At 35.5% G+C, this 18,242-nt stretch overlaps 1 protein-coding gene across 1 annotated transcript; it reads right to left on the reverse strand.

Moving 5' to 3' along the window:
• Nucleotides 1-237: 237 nt before the first annotated feature.
• LOC129261090 (mucin-2-like) lies at nt 238-9,140 on the reverse strand. Its single transcript, XM_064099552.1, has 4 exons — nt 9,132-9,140; nt 6,936-7,210; nt 4,792-4,954; nt 238-4,251 (listed from the first exon to the last, which is right to left on the reverse strand). The coding sequence occupies exons 1-4, from the start codon at nt 9,138-9,140 to the stop codon at nt 1,675-1,677; spliced, it is 3,024 nt and encodes a 1,007-aa protein (XP_063955622.1). The 3' UTR covers nt 238-1,674.
• Nucleotides 9,141-18,242: the final 9,102 nt, after the last annotated feature.

Genomic DNA, 18,242 nt, shown 5'->3' on the forward strand with positions numbered 1-18,242 from the left:
GAGTGGTTAAGGCAGATGTTTGATAGATAGAATTTGATTTACTCAGACGTATTTTACAATCGTTGTATTTTTTTTTATAGACCCCGCCCACTCTCTCTTTCTCTTACTCGCTCATCTACTTTCTTTATCTCCACACACTTGCAAACAAGAGAAAAAATGGGCCTCTCCCCTCATCTTTTAAAAAATTGAAACACCGACATAGTCTCCACCCCACATGCGCACACAGAAGCTAACATATCCTGCAAAATAAAAGAATATATTTATTGTTTTAAACTAATTGATCCTTCAATAGACGAAATAATGGTGTACAAAGAGACTGAGAATGGGAGTGATAATTTAACTCAGCATTGAGCAGTATGTCAAATTGGCTATAACAGCAGTGAACCCTTTTGTGGGACTAACGTTCGATTTATCAATCCCTTTGCAAGTATAATACCGACAATGTCATATATTTGGAAGGTAAAGGAAAGATTAGTGGTATTCTAAGTTTTCTCACTGTGATGATGTATTCTAAAAATATTGACGCGCGTAATATGGACGGTATGCAAATTACTAAGCTGATGACATTACCTGCTTACTATTCTATTGGTATTCTGTCATATCGAATTTCAGAAACTTTTCATTCCACATGGAACAGGGTTAATCATTTATTGAATTTTACTTTGAAAAAGAAGCAGATTTTGTTCTTCCAAATCAATAAGATATTAAGTATATGACTTTGAATCACAAGGTCCGGGTTCGAATCCCACCGCAACACTCGAGTCCTTTGGCAAGGCGTTTATCTATATTTGCCACTCTCTATATACCCAGGTGCAGTAAATGGGTACCCGGTATATTCCTGGAATGCTCGAGGGCCCGATCAGGTTGCCTTGCTAAAGCCGGGGAAATGGTATACAGCACTTAGAAACATAATTAAGCGCTATATAAATGTTGCATAATGTTATTATCATCATTCCCATGTAATGAAGAACGTAAGAAGAGTGTATTCCAAACCATCTCACTCACACATTTGCATATCGTCCATGTTAGGCATCATAATTGTTGTTCAGTGAAATGAGGGGAAAGACATTTTACCTTTGAAATTTGTATATGCCAAACCTTTTTTTAATGTCTAATTTTCATTAATTACAGTGTTCATATATGTTCACTTTTCTTTATTATTAAAAACCGCTTGTTTTTTCACGGCAGATTTTGCTTACAAAAAAGTTGTTTAGTCGTCAATATCTACGAAAAATAAAATATAATACCTAAAGGATACAATAGGGCCTCTGGTCTAGAGACAAGGACAAAATGCAATTAGATTATTGAAATTCTGAAAGGACAATTACCTGTGTGAGGATATGATATTCATAATAATGTTGAAGGTAAATCCTATATTCATTTTCAACAGATATTCCTGAATATTGTCATTGTTTTTGTCTTTTCATTCTGCCTGCAATGCACATCTTCGGCTTTTGAACTCCTTATTACTGCATTAACACGAAGATGACCATGATGACGGAAAACATTCATATAACAGAGCATGAAACAAAATAAACTAATTTCTATTTGTCAACAATATAGGGCCTACAAGTGTAAATTATAAATAATATATATCTATTTTTTTTACAATACTGAATGACAACAAAGATATACAATCAACATCACCAGGACATGCAGGATCTATACAAAAAGCTAGGATATGCCGAATTTTACGGGTAAATTATCTGTTTTTCCATTACTAAAGGCGATTGTCCATGAATAATCCTCTATGGATGGTAGTTTTGGCAAATCCCCTCGACCACATTCACAAGATTTTGGTTTATTCGTCCAACAAATTCTCGATGACATTGTCCTTATAGGAAAGAATGTACGGTTACGCAGCAGAACCGACGGTTGTCTTACTGCGGTAGATGTACCGACCGTAGGATCACCAGACGAAGATGTTGACGATGACGTCAAAGATGAGGACAATGTAGCCGTTAACGTGACATTTGGCGACTTCACACTAGTTCTTACTGTACTTTCTGTGCTATTTTGAGAAAATGGTTCTGTAGAAACCATTTCATTTGTTGAAATGGTTGACGTACTAAAAAATTGATATTTTGATGAATCTTGATTTGTTACAGATGTAAAAGTTGGGCCAACCGTTGCCATATCTGGAGAATCGATTATCGTAGTTTGAATCGCTATGTCAGTTATATTTGTATAATCAACGGTTGGTTTTGACGATGATGTTGACGATACAGAGGCATTTCCGGCAACCGCGTTCGTGACGCTGTCGACAAACGTTGGATTTATCATAGTAGTAGTCGGAATTCGTGATGAAGTGTTGTTCTTTAGTCGACGATGATCTGTTGGTTTCTTAGTTAACTTTGTTTTCGATCGAGGTGTGGTAAGACTTATTGCACCAGACCTAGTATCAGTTGTAGATTCTTCGACGGTCGTGTCTTTTGTAGGTGTAATCTCTGGGACATGCGTCGAATTAGTAATGTATTCTATATCAGTGACAACACTATACGTGTCTGTCGTTGGATGTGGTCCTATTGTTACACCTTCTACAGAAGAGGAAGATGGATAAGGTGATGACTTGTTTGTCGTCTTTGAATATTCTCTAGATGGGTAGAGTTCAAGCGTTTCAGAGGTTACAATAGCTGTCGTGATATACCTGTCATCAACTGTTGTTGAGGTTTTCAAAGATGTTGTCTCTGAAGAATACTGAGTGCGTTGCAGTGTAGAATTGGCTAAAGGTGTTGTTTGTTCGGTTGTTACAGTTTCCCCAGCACTAGCTTTTTGAGAGTGAAGTTCGGCCGTTGCATACTCTGTGATTAAGGTGCTTGGCTCAAATACCGAAGATACAGACTCAGTTGGAGCAAGTTTGGTAGGTTGCATTGTGGTTAAAGATGTTGTCATTATGGCAATCCTGTTGGTTGATAGTTGTACTTTCATCGTTGCAGTTTCGCTTTTCGGTAACACTGTTTGATCTATTAAGCGTGCGATCGTCGTCATTTTGTCAGATTGCGATATGCTCTTTGTTGTCGGGTTGGGCGTGTACACCGTGGTGTCTGTCCTGATAGATGTACCTACGACGGGCGTGTCTGTTGTAGGAGCATTCGCGTTTGTCAATGAGGAGGGACTATTTGTTTCAAAGGCAGGTGTGTCAGTTATGAAGCCGGGCGTTTGTGATTTCACAGAAGTCTCTTCTTTTGTAAAAGAAGGTGTTTCTGTCGAGTCCTCTGTGGAAATGGGCGTGTCTGCTTCGGATGTAAGTATGGCTACAGTAGAGGTATGTATGTGCGTTGCTGTGGAGGCAATAGGCATGTTAGAGGTAAGTTTGTCAGTTATGGTGATGGGCGTATTCGATTTCAAGGACGTTTCTACGGTAGATGACGGTGTTTGTGAAAGACTCTCTGTGGACATGGTGATTGTGGGTGGAAGTGTATCCATGGATGTTGCCGTGGAGGACGTATCTGTTTTAAGGGTGAATGTGTCAGTTTTGAAGGTGGCCGTTTCCGATGTCAATAGAGACGCATTCATTGTAGATGGACGTGTCTCTGCAGTGGAGGTAGTTACTCGTGGTGTAGAAGACTGACCCTCGGTGGATGTGGGCGTGTATGTTTTGGATGGAATTACTGTTGCTACTGGGGTATGCACGTGTGCTCCTATGGAGAGCATGAGTGTTGTAGATGTTGGTTTGTCAGTTGTTAGGTTTGATGTTTTCATCGTGAAGGATTGTGTGTCTTGTGTGGAGGTAGTCGTTAGTGGTGTACCAGATTTGTCCTCTCTTTCGCTGGGCGTCTCTGTTGTCGAGACATGTTGGACAGTTCTGGAAAGTGATTCGTGTGTTTCCGAAGCATGTATGCTCAAAGTAGAGTTGGGTGTGATCACAGTAGAGATTGGCGTTTCCGTAGTAGTGATGGGTGTTCTCGTAATAGAGGTGGTTGTATCAGAACTAGAGGTTGGCACGCTTGAAGTCGTGGTTGGCGTGCTAATAATAAAGATGTGTGTATCCGTAGAAGAGGTGTGTGTGTTAGGAATGGGCGTCTGGGTGCTCGTAGTAGAGGTGGGTGTGTCCGTTTTAGAGGAGGGTGTGTTCGTAAGAGAGGTGGGCAATTTAGAGGTAGGCGTGTTCGTTGGTGTTTCCACGTTAACCGTAGAAGAAGACATTGTTTCTGTTGATTTACTTGATGCTATCGTCGTGGTGAACCGTGTCTGGGGTACAGGACCTCTCCCGATAGGCCTCCACCACCATGGATAACCTGTCGGCAGAATCTGGAAGAGGAAAAAACAAAATATATCCCATCACGTTATTTGAATGGATAGCATTCCAAAACAACGTTAGAATTAGTATTTCGGGCAGACAGGATCGAGGGTATCCAAGAAAACAAATAGTTTTCCGGGGGGAGTAAATTCGGCCCTCACACGGCCCTGCTTGTAACAATATAAGGAAAAAGTTCTTTGTCGAAAGCGGTTAAAATCAAAAGGTTAAAAGTATACATTTTTTATTTTCAGACAATACTGGTAATATAAGCCTCTATTCCAGTAAACATGTCCGCATGCAGCGTTTTTTCTTTCAAAACCTTATTTTTTTTTACACCAGAGTCTAATTTGCAATAGATCCTTTGCTTTCAACCTTAAAATGCAAATCAATAAGTAAACGTTCTTTCCTGGTAAGCTAGAGCGCTACAATCCCTCGCAGGCTTTATATTTTCGAAAACTTTACATACTTAGTGTTAGACAAATCCTGAACTATGAAATCGGTTAATGTTTCTGAGACGTTTGTAGAAATTTAGGAACTGAATGTGAACGCACCCGTCTTTGGCAGTTGTAACCTGTGTAACCTGGGAGACAAATCATTTGACCCGTATTGGGATCGCAGGTGTACCGGTCATAGAACGTAGGAGCTCGGCAGTACACTTGACACAAGTCACCGTAATAGTCTCGTTGACAGTATACAGAATACCTCAAGCCCAGCCTGAAAGTAAGGAAGCAAAAAAGCAATAATAAGGTGGAAATCGAATCAAACTAAAGAGTGACAGATGTAAGGGGCATCGCCGATTATTCCTAACCTTTCCCACCTCAATCAAGCAGGGAACAAAGAGAGTGACAGATTGAGTTCTTTTGTACAATTAAAGAATAACCCACCTCAAAACATCCATCCTATCATGACAATTCAGTTTCACCAAATTAGGTTGTAAAAGAATTAAAAAAATATATGAAAATATAGGAAAAGTAGATTTCATTAACTTAGTGTTCACCTTGAGTGGGTTCGGTGGTTACTGGAGACAAACACTTCGTTGGCAGGTAAATAGTGGCATTTCATATTATGTTACGTGTTATTAATAAGCAACAACAAATTACAACAATAATGTACAAATTGAAAAATAACAATGGCATGGGGGGACAGCAATTTTTTTTAGTCACTTAGTGAAGCGCGCTCAGTTGCCAGGTATACTGACTTAATAGAGACATTTTAAGGACAGTACCATTAAATGGATCATATATTGCGAGCGCGAAGCCCGAGCTGAAAATTTTCGATATTCAGACCTAAAAAGGGACTTTATAAGCAATTTTTGGTAATCATGATACGTACCTATCTCGCTAAACAAACAATATAAGCGCGAAGCACGAGTTGAAAATTTTGTATATATATTGACCCCAAACAGGGACATTTTAAGGACCATATTTTAGGAATCCATAAAGAGTATACATATCTCCCCATAGTCATCTAACATGTCTAATGCGAGTGCCAAGCGTTTGCTGATTTTGTTACTTTTAAACACATGAAGCACTTGTAGTAATTGTAGTCCTGATAAACATACGCATCTCACTCATCAAATTTTGCGAGCGCGAAGCAAGAGCTGAAAATTTAGGAAATTCAGATCTGAAAAGGGGCATTCTAAGGCTTGTTTAAAATCCAGATCAGAAAAAGGGCAATTTTTAAGGACTGATTTTAGGAATTCGTGAAGAGCAAACATATCTCACCAACCCACTAATGCGAACTTAAGCACGGACAGGAAATGTTTTATATAATATTAATACCTTAAAATGGGGCAATCACTTTAAGTAGCCATGAAAAAAAAGCAAATGTCACTACATAAACAATAATAACTCTAATTGCGAGGAAATATATTTGGTGTGTATTGACTTGAAAACGGGAGGTTTTAGTACAACATGATTATATATTTCGTTAAACAGACAATACAAGCAGGAACAATGAAGACAAAGGCCCTGAGCAATTATGTTTCATAAATTTATGAAAAAATGTTTCTTATGTAATATAACATAATTATAATATAATGTATCATTGTAATGAACAATAATTTCGTCTTTCCCACTACGTTTCTCTTCCTTTTTTCTTCTTTTTCTCCTCCCCTTTTTTGCAAGCCGATTGGAGGGGGGGGCACGTGCCCCCATGACCCCCGTTGTTACGCCACTGACAATAACAATAATAATAACAACAATAATAACAATAATAATAATAACAAAGATAATGATACTAATACTGATGATACTAATATAATTTAAAAAGGATGATGACTTGGACATAATAATTGTTATGATTATAGAATGACCGTATATCAGTGAATCAATTATTCGCGTAGTAATCTACACCATTGATTCTATGGTATATTTTTTGAGAGAATATAAGTGAATAAAATGTCCGTGGAATGGACGTTTTAAAAAATGAATATAAGAATCTGGTTGAAAAATTGAAAATAAATATTTTGAACCTCGATCAAAAAGAAGTCCCATACTATTATGAATCTGGGATATAATATGCAGGGTTGTCACACGGTCAAGCTACGCACACTGCAATCTTCTTAAATCGTTATGTTTTAAAAAAATACAACCTTCTTCATATATATTTTTCTGGTTAAATATTGTTTATACTTTCTTTGTTATTTTGTATTCAAAAAGTTGCGGGAACAATAAATGAAACCAAATATCCTTACCTTACACCGTATCTGACAAGGAACCAATAGTACCATTTAGCGTTTACTTCAATCCTTGCTGGGCTGAACTCCTTAACAACTAGTGTATACTCGATCACCTGATCATTACCGTAGCCCCACTCACCGACGTCTTTCACGCTAATCGTCACTCGAACTCGACCCTGTACGATAAAACATGGCAAACATATTAATTCTATAATGACATGAATGAAGTACCAACATACGTCTGTAGAGTGCTGACGCCCTCTACATTGGTTCAAATCGAGTGCTGAAATCTATTAAAGGTCAAGTCCACCCCAGAAAAATAGCGATTTGAATAAATAGAGAAAAATCAAACTAGCATAATGCTGAAAATTTCATCAAAATCGGATGTAAAATAAGAAAGTTATGACATTTTTAAGTTTCGCTTACTTTTCACAAAACAGTGATGTGCGCAACTTAGTGATATGCAAATGAGACAGTCGATGATGTGTATCACTCACTATTTCTTTTGTTTTTTATTGTTTGAGTTATACAATATTTCATTTTTTACAGATTTGACAATAAGGACCAACTTGACTGAACCATATATTATTAAACAATGCTAATTCCACATGTTCAGTGAGGAATTAATCGTTGATTCACTTGACAATGGGGAGAAAATTAGAATATTTCATATTTCCTAATGATAAAATACAAAAGAAATAGTGAGTGGATGACGTCATCAGTCGTCTCATTTGCATACCGACAGGATGTGCATATAACTGTTTTGTGAAATTAAACGAATCTTTAAAATGTCATAACTTTCTTATTTTACATCCGATTTTGATGACATTTTCAGTGTTATGCTTGATGGATTTTTTCTCTTTTTATTCAAATTACTTTTTGTTGGGGTGGACTTGTCCTTTAAGGTCAAGTCTGCCTCAAAAAATATTGATATGAATCAATAGAGAAAATCAGACAAGCAAAATGCTAAAAAAATCATCAAAATCGGATGTAAAATAAGAAAGTTATGACATTTTAAAGTTTCGCTTATTTTTCACAAAATAGTTATATGCACAATTTAGTCAAATGCAATGAGAGAATCGATGATGGCCCTCACTCACTCATTAATACAAAAAAACTCACTATTTCTTTTGTTTTGTTTGAATTATACAATATTTCAATTTTTTTCAGATTTGACAATAAGGACAAACTTGACTGAACCATACAATGTTAAACAATGGTAATTCCATTTGTTCAGGGAAAAATAAGACTTTGTTTCACAGGAAAATTTTGATAAAATTGGAATATTTCATATTTCATATAATAAAATACCAAAGAAATAGTGAGTGATGTCATCAGTTCCCTCATTTGCATACCGACCGGGATGTGCATATAACTGTTTTGTAAAATGAAGCGTGTTGGATTTTTTCTTTTTATTCAAATCAACTTTTTGTTGGGGTGGACTTGTCCTTTAATGAATATATTTCTAGATGTACAATATCATACCCGAATTAAAAAGGGGATCCTAAATTACCTTGCCAGACGCTCAACGTATAATGAAGAAATGTATAATCATGGAGGTGAAACAATAAAGTATTACAAAATAATAACAAGTGGAACGCCTCTATATACAGTCTCGCCTGCATTGCGCGATTCAATGTAGCAGCAGTGCTGACTTTGAAAACAACTATTGAATAGATATTCACAAGAATACCATTCATATGACAATAAAATACTCTATTCATTGACCCATAATAACATTTGACCTTGATAATGTGACCTAAGACCCTTGCAAGGCAATAAAATATAATTATATGCCCAAGTTTCTCTATAAACTTTCAAAGTTGTGATGGCAATTCAACAATACTCCCAGACATGGCCAAAGTTCATTGACCTTAAATGATCTCTAACCTTGGTCATGTGACCTGAAGCTTGCGCAGGATTTTCGAGGATGCTCGATTACTCTTATGTCTAAGTTTCATGAACTAGATAGGCTACATAAACATTCAAGGTTACGATAGCTCGTGTTTCAACAAATACTCCCAACATAACCAAAGTTTGTTGACCCTAGCTTTGACGTTTGCCATGTGACCTGAAACTCACACAGTATACTTGATTGCTCTATATGTCCAAGTTTCATGAACTAGATACATAAACTCTCAAAGTTACGATGGCAATTCGACAAATACACCCAACATTGCCAAAGTTCGTTGACCCTAAATTACATTTTACCTTTGTCATGTGGTCCGAAATTCGGGCAAAATGTTCAGTGATATGCCATTACCCTTATATGTCCAAGTTTCTTGAACTAGATTCATAAACTTACAAAGTTATGACGACATTTCAATTATTTAACCTTGGTTAAGTTTTCGATGTTGAATACCCCAACATGATCTAAGTCCATTGACCCTAAATGACCTTGACCTTGATCATGTGACCTAAAACTCAGGCAGGATATTTAGGAATACTTGATTACGTTGTTGTTGATGATCTCACCAAGATGGATCTAGTCGAGAAGCGAAAGTGGGCTGTAAGAGTCAAGACCTTGTATAACTCAGGGACTAAGCTACGTTTCTACGCAGGGAAATGGAGAGGTAATGGTGGAGAGCCTTGTAAGTTCGATTGATGCTTTTTTTTTCTTCCAGAAGAATTATCAATTCCGTCCGCAACCTTTTGTTTACTATTTGTCGCAATTTTTGTCTTACAGCTATAAGCGTTCACTATTGAATGGTCCTTCGTATTTACTTCGTTGACCACAACTTTGTGTTACTGTTAGACAACGTACCATGATGTCATAATTTTAGTTTTGAGCGACTACAGCTATATTACATGACAATTGATAAGATCTTTTTTTGTACATTTTTGTCACATACCGATTATGTAGCTGAGTTCGGTTTCGCTGATTACACAACAAAAACACGGTTGCACATAATAAACTGATGCAGCTATTTATGGGATCGTTTCTAATGGAGGAGCGACAACAGCTGGATACTGACTTTGTATGAATATGTAAGATTTTTGTAAAAACCTTATTACTACATACTGCTTTTGGAGATTAGTTAGGTGGTCTGTCTATGACAGATCACCTTTTATGTTTGTCCGAATTTTCTTTCTTTATTAGGTGGTCTGTCTATGACAGATCACCTCTTATGTTTGTCCGAATTTTCTTTCTTTATTATTTTTATTTCTTATTTTTATTTCCTCCATTTCTTGTGGACAGCAAATCTCAGAAAGTTCATATTCAATAATCATCAAAATATCACCACATATCAACATCATTAAGACCTCAATTCTGCAAGAATCTTAATGTCATGACGTCATCATGACGTCATCTAGACGCCATTTTGTAAAATCACATTATCAATCATATCTCCATTATCAATTATCAAAAATAAATCAAATTCACATGACATAAACTTCAGATCAAGGGTCATCAGGTCATGTCATCAAAGGTCACCTGAAGGTCACGACGCGCGCGTACGCGCGCGTCAAAATTTTAAAATGCTAAAAATCACTTTTTGACCAAAACAGAGTACGTTTTAGGTCATTTTAAGCATTTCAAAAAATTGCGCGCGCAAACGTATGCGCGCGCGTTTCCGCGCGTAACGCCTTGAATGCAACTCAGAAACACCGTTTTTTTTATTTCATTGCATTGATCATATAATTTTGAGCAATTTGATACCTTGATCAACCTTCTACGACCATTAATAAGGAAATTAACACCCGTTAAAGTTTGCAGCACGTGTGCGCGCGAGCTCTCACTATAGGCCATATATGGGCAAAAACATGCCTATAGAAAATCCGCTGTAGCTCTTCAGAACGCATGGGGACCCCCAATTTTTTTTTCATATTTTGATAGAGTATGAACTAGAGATATAATTTCATGTCTCATTTGACCCTCAAGTATATTATGACGTCATCAAAATGGCGTCGGAAGTCAAAAAATCCATTTTGCCTATTATGACGTCATTATAATTATGCAAATCTTGCTCTAACTCCGTGAATATTGGTCAATTTTTACCCAATTTTTGATATGTTGTAGCTTAGTTCTTACTCTTTCTGAGTTATTGCCTTTATTTTTCATTTTGATAAACAGATCATCCTCAAAAATTGCAAATAATAATGGCATGTCATTTTTACTCATTTTGCGTGTAATCTCTATGGGACATGCCTTTTTCTCAAAACTAGATTCTACATTCTTCTATTTCGTAAGCCATATCTCCAATTTTTGTTGCTAGTTATCCCTGAGCTTTTAGTATGTTGTAGCTGAGATTCTAAGCTTTCGGTTGCGTCTCCTTCATTTTCCGATCAGATGTCGGGATCATGCCCGTAATTCACTTGCAAGATTGGATTTGAGATTCTGGTGTTTTGCTTACGTGTTAAGTCTATGGGAAATATTCTAGCTCAATCGGTTAGGCGTCAGACTTACTTCTCATTCCATCATGCAGGCAGGGGTTCGAGTCCGCGGGTGAACATGATTTTTTTTTTTTTTTTTTTTTTTTTTTAGCTATCTTGCCCACGATCAATTATAAGAATTCTAACAAATAATAGCTAAAATATTGCAAAATAAAACAGATTATAATTACTTTTTTATATCATATCTATTTATCTGTCTGTCTATCTACCTACATGACATATCTATCTCTCTGTCTAATATATATCTTTCTGTTTGAATACGTCCCTCTCTCTCTATCTATCCATATGTCTGTCTGTCTATCTACCTACATTGTATATCTATCTGTCTGTTTATCTCTCTCTCTCTCTCTCTGTCTAATATATATGTATCTATCTGTTTAGATATGTCTATCTATCTATCCATCCATCTGCCTGTCTCTATCTATCTATCTATCTATATATCTATCTATCTATCTGTCTGTCTGTCTCTCTATCTATCTATCTATCTGTTTATCTATCTATCTATCTATCTATATGTCTGTCTCTCTATTCATCTATATGTCTGTCTCTCTATCTATCTCTGTCTCGATCTCTATCAATCTATATGTCTGTCTCTGTATCTATCTATATGTCTATCTATCTATCTATCTATCTATCTATCTATATATCTATCTATATGTCTGTCTCTCTATCTATCTATATTTCTGTCTCTCTGTCTATCTATATGTTTGTCTATCTATATGTCTGTCTATCTATCCATGAAGCTATCACGAGAAGGAGAACCATCTTCCAATTTCTCTCTTAATCCTTTGTTATCGCTTCCTTCGGGCGAAGGAACGATATCTAACATCAATTGGCGAGCCGCCAGGCGAAAGTTAGAGCCCGCTTACATAACGCGATAGGACCACGCAGCATGAAGCTATTACGAGATAGCTCGTAATAGCTTCATGATATGTCTGTCTCTCTATCTATATATATGTCTGTCTATCTATCTGTCTATCTATCTATCTGTCTGTCTCTCTTTCTATCTATATGTTTATATATGTTTTATTAATATAACCACCAATCATCTCTCTATCTATCTATATATCTATATATCTATCAATCTATCTCTCTATCTATAAGTCTGTCTCTCTATCTATCTATATGTCTGTCTCTCTATCTATATGTCTGTCTCTCTATATCTATCTTTATATGTCTATGTTTTATTAATATAACCACCTATAATTTATCTCTCCATCCATCACTCCATCCATCTAATATAATTATCTTTCTTGTATGTATCTGTTTGATTATGTAAATCTGTTTGTCTATCTATTTTTCAATCTAATATCTGTTTAAATATTTTTTTCCTGTTTATCTATCTATACGACAGACCACCTAATTCGTCCGCATGACGAATTAAAATCTAGTTTATTTATTTATTTATTTATTAGGTGGTCTGTCTATGACAGATCACCTCTTATGTTTGTCCGAATTTTCTTTCTTTCTTTATTTCTTATTTTTATTTCCTCCATTTCTTGTGGACAGCAAATCTCAGAAAGTTCATATTCAATAATCATCAAAATATCACCACATATCAACATCAATAAGACCTCAATTCTGCAAGAATCTTAATGTCATGACGTCATCATGACGTCATCTAGACGCCATTTTGTAAAATCACATTATCAATCATATCTCCATTATCAATTATCAAAAATAAATCAAATTCACATGACATAAACTTCAGATCAAGGGTCATCAGGTCATGTCATCAAAGGTCACCTGAAGGTCACGACGCGCGCGTACGCGCGCGTCAAAATTTTAAAATGCTAAAAATCACTTTTTGACCAAAACAGAGTACGTTTTAGGTCATTTTAAGCATTTCAAAAAATTGCGCGCGCAAACGTATGCGCGCGCGTTTCCGCGCGTAACGCCTTGAATGCAACTCAGAAACACCGTTTTTTTTATTTCATTGCATTGATCATATAATTTTGAGCAATTTGATACCTTGATCAACCTTCTACGACCATTAATAAGGAAATTAACACCCGTTAAAGTTTGCAGCACGTGTGCGCGCGAGCTCTCACTATAGGCCATATATGGGCAAAAACATGCCTATAGAAAATCCGCTGTAGCTCTTCAGAACGCATGGGGACCCCCAATTTTTTTTTCATATTTTGATAGAGTATGAACTAGAGATATAATTTCATGTCTCATTTGACCCTCAAGTATATTATGACGTCATCAAAATGGCGTCGGAATTCAAAAAATCCATTTTGCCTATTATGACGTCATTATAATTATGCAAATCTTGCTCTAACTCCGTGAATATTGGTCAATTTTCACCCAATTTTTGATATGTTGTAGCTTAGTTCTTACTCTTTCTGAGTTATTGCCTTTATTTTTCATTTTGATAGACAAATCATCCTCAAAAATTGCAAATAATAATGGCATGTCATTTTTACTCATTTTGCGTGTAATCTCTATGGGACATGACTTTTTCTCAAAACTAGATTCTACATTCTTCTATTTCGTAAGCCATATCTCCAATTTTTGTTGCTAGTTATCCCTGAGCTTTTAGTATGTTGTAGCTGAGATTCTAAGCTTTCGGTTGCGTTTCCTTCATTTTCCGATCAGATGTCGGGATCATGCCCGTAATTCACTTGCAAGATTGGATTTGAGATTCTGGTGTTTTGCTTACGTGTTAAGTCTATGGGAAATATTCTAGCTCAATCGGTTAGGCGTCAGACTTACTTCTCATTCCATCATGCAGACAGGGGTTCGAGTCCGCGGGTGCACATGATTTTTTTTTTTTTTTTTTTTTTTTTAGCTATCTTGCCCACGATCAATTATAAGAATTCTAACAAATAATAGCTAAAATATTGCAAAATAAAACAGATTATAATTACTTTTTTATATCATATCTATTTATCTGTCTGTCTATCTACCTACATGACATATCTATCTCTCTGTCTAATATATATCTTTCTGTTTGAATACGTCCCTCTCTCTCTATCTATCCATATGTCTGTCTGTCTATCTACCTACATTGTATATCTATCTGTCTGTTTATCTCTCTCTCTCTCTCTCTGTCTAATATATATGTATCTATCTGTTTAGATATGTCTATCTATCTATCCATCCATCTGCCTGTCTCTATCTATCTATCTGTCTGTCTGTCTCTCTATCTATCTATCTATCTGTCTATCTATCTATCTATCTATCTATATGTCTGTCTCTCTATTCATCTATATGTCTGTCTCTCTATCTATCTCTGTCTCGATCTCTATCAATCTATATGTCTGTCTCTGTATCTATCTATATGTCTATCTATCTATCTATCTATCTATCTATCTATCTATCTATCTATATATCTATCTATATGTCTGTCTCTCTATCTATCTATATTTCTGTCTCTCTGTCTATCTATATGTTTGTCTATCTATATGTCTGTCTATCTATCCATGAAGCTATCACGAGAAGGAGAACCATCTTCCAATTTCTCTCTTAATCCTTTGTTATCGCTTCCTTCGGGCGAAGGAACGATATCTAACATCAATTGGCGAGCCGCCAGGCGAAAGTTAGAGCCCGCTTACATAACGCGATAGGACCACGCAGCATGAAGCTATTACGAGATAGCTCGTAATAGCTTCATGATATGTCTGTCTCTCTATCTATATATATGTCTGTCTATCTATCTGTCTATCTATCTATCTGTCTGTCTCTCTTTCTATCTATATGTTTATATATGTTTTATTAATATAACCACCAATCATCTCTCTATCTATCTATATATCTATATATCTATCAATCTATCTCTCTATCTATAAGTCTGTCTCTCTATCTATCTATATGTCTGTCTCTCTATCTATATGTCTGTCTCTCTATATCTATCTTTATATGTCTATGTTTTATTAATATAACCACCTATAATTTATCTCTCCATCCATCACTCCATCCATCTAATATAATTATCTTTCTTGTTTGTATCTGTTTGATTATGTAAATCTGTTTGTCTATCTATTTTTCAATCTAATATCTGTTTAAATATTTTTTTCCTGTTTATCTATCTATAGGACAGACCACCTAATTCGTCCGCATGACGAATTAAAATCTAGTTATTTCTTATTTTTATTTCCTCCATTTCTTGTGGACAGCAAATCTCAGAAAGTCCATATTCAATAATCATCAAAATATCACCACATATCAACATCAATAAGACCTCAATTCTGCAAGAATCTTAATGTCATGACGTCATCATGACGTCATCTAGACGCCATTTTGTAAAATCACATTATCAATCATATCTCCATTATCAATTATCAAAAATAAATCAAATTCACATGACATAAACTTCAGATCAAGGGTCATCAGGTCATGTCATCAAAGGTCACCTGAAGGTCACGACGCGCGCGTACGCGCGCGTCAAAATTTTAAAATACTCAAAATCACTTTTTGACCAAAACAGAGTACGTTTTAGGTCATTTTAAGCATTTCAAAAAATTGCGCGCGCAAACGTATGCGCGCGCGTTTCCGCGCGTAACGCCTCAATGCAACTCAGAAACACCGTTTTTTTTTATTTCATCGCATTGATCATATAATTTTGAGCAATTTGATACCTTGATCAACCTTCTACGACCATTAATAAGGAAATTAACACCCGTTAAAGTTTGCAGCACGTGTGCGCGCGAGCTCTCACTATAGGCCATATATGGGCAAAAACATGCCTATAGAAAATCCGCTGTAGCTCTTCAGAACGCATGGGGACCCCCAATTTTTTTTTCATATTTTGATAGAGTATGAACTAGAGATATAATTTCATGTCTCATTTGACCCTCAATTATATTATGACGTCATCAAAATGGCGTCGGAATTCAAAAAATCCATTTTGCCTATTATGACGTCATTATAATTATGCAAATCTTGCTCTAACTCCGTGAATATTGGTCAATTTTCACCCAATTTTTGATATGTTGTAGCTTAGTTCTTACTCTTTCTGAGGTATTGCCTTTATTTTTCATTTTGATAGACAAATCATCCTCAAAAATTGCAAATAATAATGGCATGTCATTTTTACTCATTTTGCGTGTAATCTCTATGGGACATGACTTTTTCTCAAAACTAGATTCTACATTCTTCTATTTCGTAAGCCATATCTCCAATTTTTGTTGCTAGTTATCCCTGAGCTTTTAGTATGTTGTAGCTGAGATTCTAAGCTTTCGGTTGCGTTTCCTTCATTTTCCGATCAGATGTCGGGATCATGCCCGTAATTCACTTGCAAGATTGGATTTGAGATTCTGGTGTTTTGCTTACGTGTTAAGTCTATGGGAAATATTCTAGCTCAATCGGTTAGGCGTCAGACTTACTTCTCATTCCATCATGCAGGCAGGGGTTCGAGTCCGCGGGTGAACATGATTTTTTTTTTTTTTTTTTTTTTTTTAGCTATCTTGCCCACGATCAATTATAAGAATTCTAACAAATAATAGCTAAAATATTGCAAAATAAAACAGATTATAATTACTTTTTTATATCATATCTATTTATCTGTCTGTCTATCTACCTACATGACATATCTATCTCTCTGTCTAATATATATCTTTCTGTTTGAATACGTCCCTCTCTCTCTATCTATCCATATGTCTGTCTGTCTATCTACCTACATTGTATATCTATCTGTCTGTTTATCTCTCTCTCTCTCTCTCTGTCTAATATATATGTATCTATCTGTTTAGATATGTCTATCTATCTATCCATCCATCTGCCTGTCTGTATCTATCTATCTATCTATATATCTATCTATCTATCTGTCTGTCTGTCTCTCTATCTATCTATCTATCTGTCTATCTATCTATCTATCTATCTATATGTCTGTCTCTCTATTCATCTATATGTCTGTCTCTCTATCTATCTCTGTCTCGATCTCTATCAATCTATATGTCTGTCTCTGTATCTATATATATGTCTATCTATCTATCTATCTATCTATCTATCTATCTATCTATCTATCTATATATCTATCTATATGTCTGTCTCTCTATCTATCTATATTTCTGTCTCTCTGTCTATCTATATGTTTGTCTATCTATATGTCTGTCTATCTATCCATGAAGCTATCACGAGAAGGAGAACCATCTTCCAATTTCTCTCTTAATCCTTTGTTATCGCTTCCTTCGGGCGATGGAACGATATCTAACATCAATTGGCGAGCCGCCAGGCGAAAGTTAGAGCCCGCTTACATAACGCGATAGGACCACGCAGCATGAAGCTATTACGAGATAGCTCGTAATAGCTTCATGATATGTCTGTCTCTCTATCTATATATATGTCTGTCTATCTATCTGTCTATCTATCTATCTGTCTGTCTCTCTTTCTATCTATATGTTTATATATGTTTTATTAATATAACCACCAATCATCTCTCTATCTATCTATATATCTATCAATATATCTCTCTATCTATAAGTCTGTCTCTCTATCTATCTATATGTCTGTCTCTCTATCTATATGTCTGTCTCTCTATATCTATCTTTATATGTCTATGTTTTATTAATATAACCACCTATAATTTATCTCTCCATCCATCACTCCATCCATCTAATATAATTATCTTTCTTGTATGTATCTGTTTGATTATGTAAATCTGTTTGTCTATCTATTTTTCAATCTAATATCTGTTTAAATATTTTTTTCCTGTTTATCTATCTATACGACAGACCACCTAATTCGTCCGCATGACGAATTAAAATCTAGTTTTTGTTTTTATAATTATTTTTGTATTTATAACTATTTTTGTTTTTTGTAATTTTTTGTTTTTAAAAATATTTTTTTTGTTTTTGTTTTTATAATTATTTTTTTTGTTTTTGTAATTAGGTGGTCTGTCTATGACAGATCACCTCTTATGTTTGTCCGAATTTTCTTTCTTTATTATTTTTATTTCTTATTTTTATTTCCTCCATTTCTTGT

This window comes from Lytechinus pictus, chromosome 5 (assembly GCF_037042905.1).
Source record: "Lytechinus pictus isolate F3 Inbred chromosome 5, Lp3.0, whole genome shotgun sequence".
In the NCBI taxonomy this organism is placed as follows: domain Eukaryota; kingdom Metazoa; phylum Echinodermata; class Echinoidea; order Temnopleuroida; family Toxopneustidae; genus Lytechinus; species Lytechinus pictus.